General features: G+C 33.1%; 1 protein-coding gene across 1 annotated transcript; it reads left to right on the top strand.

The window, feature by feature from the left end:
- The first annotated feature begins 1,941 nt into the window (after nt 1-1,941).
- Nucleotides 1,942-3,695, top strand: LOC147490654 (pathogen-related protein-like). Its single transcript, XM_086565660.1, has 4 exons — nt 1,942-2,248; nt 2,404-2,536; nt 2,804-3,102; nt 3,264-3,695. Exons 1-4 carry the CDS (start codon nt 2,093-2,095, stop codon nt 3,411-3,413), a joined length of 738 nt encoding a protein of 245 aa, XP_086421786.1. The 5' UTR covers nt 1,942-2,092; the 3' UTR covers nt 3,414-3,695.
- Nucleotides 3,696-7,804: the final 4,109 nt, after the last annotated feature.

Below are 7,804 nucleotides of genomic sequence, written 5' to 3' on the forward strand. Positions count from 1 at the left end.
TCTTGTTTGCTACAGTTGTACTGATTACATCCTTGTTTTTCTTGCTTGCAGCTTATTGTCCTGAATGTAATGTTCTTATCTTTGAATGAATACAATCAGGCAATTATCAAAAAAAAAAAATTCTTATTTCCAATAGGGCTATTTGTTACGAAATGGACTACATTTCATTCCAAAGTCTCGAATGCAAAATTAGTAGCCTCATCTAGGCAAGTTGTTTTATTTTGAAGGGGTTTTTAGACGTACCTTTTTTATAATTTGGAATTAGACATAATTTCTCACTCTAATTTTCTTTAGACACTCTCCACTTTAAAGATGGGGCGGGTGGGGTGGGGCATATCTAAAAAAAATTAGAGTGGAGAGCTATGTCTAATTCCCAATTATAAATGGGGTATTATTTTTAATCACGGCAAAAATTGTGTTTTCCTTGATCCGAGTAACGAAAGGCATATTAGCACATGACATGACCCAATTTGGCAACCTACTAGCAAAAGTAGCAAGCTAAATTTATTGGGGACCACTGTCACATAAAAGGAAAAGAAAAATAAGAAGAGAGAAAACGGAGACTAAACAGACCATCTCTCTTTTCCACTTGACAAGTATTAAATATAACAAAAACAACCAATAGAAAAATTGAAGAAAACATATAGCTTATGCACATATTTTACAATCCTTTTTGCATGTGTGCTTGTTCTGATTTTTCCATTTTGTTCAGCATATGATATGAGGGCACAAAACTCTTTTGACAAACTGAAACATTAGGCAAGAAATTTTCGCTCTATGCTGTCTCAAATGTATTTGATTTCAAGTATTACCAAGCCAGCTCTGAGGGCAGGCCAACTAGGCGGGCTGCTTAGGGCACCCAACTTGTTGGTCAAAATTTGGGCCCCCAAGTATAATCTTATACCAATTAGGCCACATGTAAAGATTGTTCAGTCTAGTCCAGTCAAATTATATGTAGTCCAGTCTACTCAAACATTGGCCCATGACACCTTGTGTAAAAGACTTGTTTTTTTCTCAATAATATAGGCCCATTTTAAGAAACTCGTCTTGGGCCCCTCAAAATTCAGAGCCCGCCCTGAGTATTACAGAACGCTTTCACATGCGAGCACCCAAGTTCTTTATCAAATCTATCTAGAATCTCACTATTTAAATTAACTATTCGAAATTTGATGCATAATCAGTCGGGAATTCCCAGTTATTCTTCCACTCATCTTTCTTGAAACTTTACCAACCAACGTTAACTATTTCAAGTTCTTTGAATTTGATTAGTTGGAATTGATGAATAAATCAAAGAAAGCATGTTAAAAAGAGATTTTGAATAGATAGAAGAGAAGAGACGAAATTGGTCAGAAACTATTGACGTCGTTGATCACCGTTCATAGATAAAAAAAAAAATAAAAAAAACAAAAAGTTGTTAGGTTTAGTTTCCAGTTTCTATCTAGTCTCCGTTTTCTCTTTCCTTATTTTTCCTTTTGTTTTATTCCCTGCCCACGCATTCAATCCAACAAATCAAAATTGACTTGGTAATTTTTTTGCCTCACTGGCCATGTGTGCCAAATTTATTTCCCATTGGACTGGAATTAGCACTTATCGAGTTGTTCGGACCCAATCAGTAGGGGTATTGAAACATCTCTATTCTCGCAACGATTCCAAAATTCCCCCGTCTTCCTCTACTCCTCTCACTTGTTTGTACAGCGACAATTAGGGAAATGGTAATATGGCATAACAATATAACATAGATGAGCAGATGCAAAGTCACACTTCAATACGGAATTTTACAGTGGATCTGGTATATTGGCACATGTCTTAAACGGATATACTAAAGACAATGTTTTATAAAACGAACTGGTAGTGTAAATCTCGAACCGGGAATAGTCAGCTATGCTAATATTATACGTTTATTTCACTTCAAATAAGGTTTATGGTCTGCACACGCATATATTTTTTGTGTGGAAATTGTACGTTCCTTGAAGCAGCCACGTGAAGACGGATTTTATAATTTTATCTATATAAACCTGCTCCTTTGCTCTCTTCATGTCATATCTTTCTTCTCTTGTTAAGACAACTAGTCATTGTTATTAACTAGCTGACTATGGCTTCCGGAAAAGTATCTGAAGTGGTGGTAGAGGGATATGATAAGTACCGATCATATATATGGGGAGAGGGAGAAAAGAACACCGTTTGGAGGTTCGGTGCACCTCCAACCTATGATATTGTAAACAAGCTCTTTGAAGAAGGCAGGACCCAGGTAATTTGCTCAACAAATGAGTTACTTGACATAACCATGCACGGTTATTTCATTTCAATCTAAAGTTGTGAATAATTAGCTAAGCCAGTAGTTAGGTGGGCAACTGTTTTGTTGAGTTTTGAATTGAGCTTCACCATTTCCTTTGTTTGTTCTAGGAATGGGCAGTGGGAACTCTGGAGGAAAAAGTGCAACGACTGTTGAAGTCATGGGAAATGGAAATATTCCATAAAGTACGACCGCAAGACTTCAAAACCCTGAATCCTGAAACGTTCACATCCAGCATTAATGGTACATATCTTGCAAATCCTCGTGTGTACAATTTTTAGTTCTTGTTAAAATTAAGCTAGTATTGTGGCATTTCTAAATAAAGTCCACTGGCACGGTTCTAGCCCAAGGTAGTTAAGGACTTGAGGAATGTCAGTGAGCATGTCTGATGCCGCTGATGATGGCATTCGTGCCTAGTTGTACTCAAAATATGTAACTAGTGAAAGATAAAAAGAAAGTGATGTGCTCTTTAGAAATTTTACCATGTAATATGCCGGTGATTTTGTGTAGGGAGCCCGGCTGCCAAGCTTGAAGATGTACTAGGTATTGGAGGGTACAATGCATTCTTGCAAACTACTCTGCCAGTGAATCTACGTGCATATGATCCAAGCCAAGAAACATCTGAATCATCTCAACTTGTATTCAGAGGTACATTCCTACGTGGATTTGCGATTGAAGTTCTTGAAGTTTATTCAGATGCTCCTGAAATTGTCTACAAATTTCGACACTGGGCTTACATGGAAGGTCCTTTCAAAGGTCATGCTCCCACTGGAGAGCTGGTAGAATTTTATGGAACTGCCATCTTCACGGTAACGCTATTTCCTTATCTTCTCTTTCAAGTCCTTATTATATCTCATCCTACTCATTTACAAATAAATATTCGACTCTTTATGTTCTGTACTTTGAACACTAATATAACATTTTGAAGTGTACATATTCTTCCTTTTAATTCTTTGGAATTCCTTGGCAGCTTGATGAATCCATGAAACTTGAGAAGGTTCAGATATTTTATGATCCAAATGTCTTACTTGGGCAACTTCTGAAGGGTCCTCTTCTTGATGTTGGGGAGGCATCCACAACTAGTACAACTACTTCTGGTTGCCCCTTCTTAAGGTCCTAGATTCGGGATATGCCCATTCTGGCCCTGGTCATGTGTACTTGTCGTCCTCAAGTGGCCTGGAGAGAATTTGTAAGGCTGATGTTGTCGCCTATCAGAATAAATGTACTTTTTTCTCTCTTATTATTATTATTTTTTCATGTACAAGTCTCTGTTTAAGTTGTAATTTGCTTTGTTTCTACTGTTTTCTTGTGTCAATTCTTTTTGTGCACAAATGATACAGATAGAATCAGTGTTACTGTATTAACAATAAGAAACATAAATGCCAAAGTGCTATGCCTTCTCCATGTTTGATTTCACTTTAAGCAATTTTGGTATATTACCTTGAGAACTTTCTGTTGGGAGATTTCACTAGAAAGTCACACCTCAACTTAGTTACTCTGTATCCCAAATGATTTCTCTTGGAGCTCACACCAAAGTAATCACCTACCCAAGAATTTGGTAGTTATTACAACAAACACGATAAAGCAATAAAAGCTACTACTTAATCCACAAGCAATAAGTATAAGAGCAAATGCAAAGAGACAAAATTTAAGGTGGTTCGGTAAATGTTACATACGTCCACACAAGAGTCGAATTTACTTTATAGTAAAGATTAGAGAGTTTACAAGAGATAACTAGAATCAAGAACAAGCCTCACTCAAACCCTAGTTCAATAGAGCTCCCACAATTCCCATGAAATGAATCACTCAAAAGTTATCTCAAAACACCAATCTATTTCCTTTATATAGGTACACATAAAAAAAATGTGAGAAAAATAGGCTTTGGGCTGAAATATTGACAAACCGTCGAAATTCCAAAAAGTTTCAGAACTTTAGCTTCAAACGACACCATCAGGTCGTTGGGAGGTAAAACCAGCAACATTACTTCCAAACGGTGCGCGTAGACCGCTCAGTGCTTTTCCCAAACAACTTCGCCAAGTCGTTTGACTCTCTTCCCACACGATGCCCACATGTTGTTCAAGCTATTTCAAGGAGCATCATTCTCAAACGACCTTGGCAGGTCATAGAGGCTTCGTAACATCGACGTTTCAACGTCGACCAAGCTTGCTGGTGAGACACCGAAGCTTCGCTTGATGGTTCCACACACAAGGGGTATTTTTCGAGCTCTATTAAAATTCCATGCCATCTTTTATTAAAATGATAATTTCTCTCCTATTTGAAAAAAATAGGAATTTCTCTTCTATTATAACGATAATTCTTCTCCTATTAAAACAAATTCTAACACTTTTAATTAAAGTGAAAATTCTTCTCCTATTAAAATGAGAATTCCCCCCCTATTGAAAATTAAGCGAAAATCTAGCGTATCTAATTAAAACTAGAATCATTATTCTATTAAAACAAATCTCTATCCCAATTGAAAAAACGGATTTTTAAAACTTTTAAAACAATTTGTTATAAAATTAAAACGGGTTAGCGACTAAAATGGTAGTCTCAATTTTCTAAAAAAATATAAATGTTTTCAAAAGAACCGGTGCGTATGCACGGGCCTACAAGCTAGTAATACATATGTCACATATAAGTAAGTGATATCTACTATCTATATACTAAAGCAGAGACTTTTAAAGGAGGATTTTCTCTTTCCTATGTGGCACTCTAATATGAGAGTTAGCTTTTTGTCTATTCTATGTGGCACTCTAATATGAAAGATAATATTTTCTAATAGCCTACAATCCCACGTACAACTTCTTTTGAGAGTTTGTGTGTATATCTAATTCTTATATATTTTATCAAATAAAAAAAAATGCTAAAAAATAGGTGATTTGTATAAGGTAATTTCCTATTAAAAATTAAACATTTTTAGTGTTCCAATTCTTATATATTTAGTCAAATAAAAAAAATTGCTAAAAAAGAGGTGATTTGTAGAAATTAATTTCCTATTACAAATCATACAATTTTAGTGTCTATGATAAAACACTAATTTATTAATTAATAGAGAAATCAGAATATATATACAACTGCATTAAACTAACCTCAAAAAATAATTAACGAAAAATCAAAACTTGGATGCAAATACATCAAACTAACATCAAAAAATAATTATCTGAAAATCGGAAACTGGATGCAAATGCATTGAGCTAACCCTCAAAGATTAAATTAACGGGAAATCGAAAACTGGATGCAACTGCATTGAACTAACCTCAAAGAAAAATTATTTATAAATTGGAAACATAATGCAAATGTGTGGAACTAATCTTAAAACATAATTAACGGGAAATCGAAAACCGAATGCAATTGCACTGAACTAATCTAAAAAAATACATTGGATGCAAAACCTCAAGAAATAATTAATGAGAAATCGGAAACTGGTTGCAAATTCATTGAACTAACCTCAAATAATATTTAATGGGAAATCAGAAACTGGATGCAAATGCAAGCATTAAATTAATCTTAAAAAGTAATTAATAGAAAATCAGAATATGGATACAACTGCATTAAACTAACCTCAAAGAATAATTAACGGAAAATCAAAACTTGGATGCAAATACATCAAACTAACATAAAAAATTTATTGTCGGAAAATCAGAAACTGGATGCAAATGCATTGAGCTAACCCTCAAAGATTAAATTAACGGGAAATCGGAAACTGGATTCAACTGTATTGAACTAACCTCAAAGAAAAATTAATTATAAATTGGAAACATAATGCAAATGCGTGGAACTAATCTTAAAAAATAATTAACGGGAAATCGAAAACTGGATGCAACTGCACTTAACTAATCTAAAAAATGAAACTAGATGCAAAACCTCAAGAAATAATTAACGGGAAATTGAAAACTGGATGCAAACTCATTGAACTAAGCTCAAACAATAATTAACGAAAAATCAGAAACTAGATGCAAATGCAACTTTATCAAATAATAAACAAGAAATAGGAAACTGGATGCAAATGCAGAACTATTATATATTAATATTATATTGATCACTCAACCAAATTTCTTATAACGTGAAAACCTCACTCTCCATTAAAAAAAAAAAAACTCAACTTTGATAAAACCTTTCAACTTCATTTTGTTGTTTAATAATTGAAGTTTAAAATATTTATCATTATTGTTTTGCCATTATTTTTTTTTTCCATTTTCTATAATATATTTTGTAATGTTATTTTTTGTATAATTGTTTTTAACTATGTTTTGAGGTCGTGTTAAGAATATATTCAAAATAAGTCGGTGCTTTATCATAGACACTAAAATTGTATGATTTGTAATAGGGAATTAGTTTATACAAATCACATATTTTTTAGCAATTTTTTTTATTTGATCAAATATATAAGAATTGGAACACTAAAAGTGTTTAATTCGTAATAGGAAATTACCTTTTACAAATCACCTATTTTTTAGCAGTTTTTTTTTTATTTGATCAATTATATAAGAATTGGAAATACACTCAAACTCTCTAAATATAAAAATTAAAAATACACTCAAACTCTCCAAAGAGGTTCTATTAGAGTGCCACATAGGAGAGAGAAAATCCTCAAAGATTAAATTAATGGAAAATCGGAAACTGGATGCAACTACATTGAACTAACCTCAAAAAAAATTTAAATTATAAATTGGAAACATAATGCAAATGTGTGGAACTAATCTTAAAACATAATTAACAGGAAATTGAAAACCAAATGCAACTGCACTGAACTAATTTAAAAAAATACATTGGATGCAAAACCTCAAGAAATAATTAATGGGAAATCGAAAACTGGTTGCAAATTCATTGAACTAACCTCAAATAATATTTAACGGGAAATCAGAAACTGGATGCAAATGCAAGCATTAAATTAATCTTAAAAAGTAATTAATAGAAAATCGGAATATGGATACAACTGCATTAAACTAACCTCAAAGAATAATTAACGGAAAATCAATACTTGGATGCAAATACATCAAACTAACATAAAAAAATTATTGTCGGAAAATTGGAAACTGGATGCAAATGCATTGAGCTAACCCTCAAAGATTAAATTAACGGGAAGTCGGAAACTGGATTCAACTGCATTGAACTAACCTTAAAGAAAAATTAATTATAAATTGAAAACATAATGCAAATGCGTGGAACTAATCTTAAAGAATAATTAACGGGAAATCGGAAACCGGATGTAACCGCACTTAACTAATCTCAAAAAATAAACTGGATGCAAAACCTCAAGAAAAAATTAACGGAAAATTGAAAACTGGATGCAAACTTATTGAACTAAGCTCAAACAATAATTAACGAAAAATCAGAAACTAGATGCAAATGCAACTTTATCAAATAATAAACAAGAAATATGAAACTGGATGCAAATACATTAAACTAATCTCACATAATAATTAACATGAAATCAGAAACTGGATGCAAATGCATTGAACTGACCTCAAAGAACAATTAACATAAAATTGGAAATTGGATGCAAATATA

The sequence above is a fragment of the Coptis chinensis genome, chromosome 6, assembly GCF_015680905.1.
Source record: "Coptis chinensis isolate HL-2020 chromosome 6, ASM1568090v1, whole genome shotgun sequence".
Classification (NCBI taxonomy): domain Eukaryota; kingdom Viridiplantae; phylum Streptophyta; class Magnoliopsida; order Ranunculales; family Ranunculaceae; genus Coptis; species Coptis chinensis.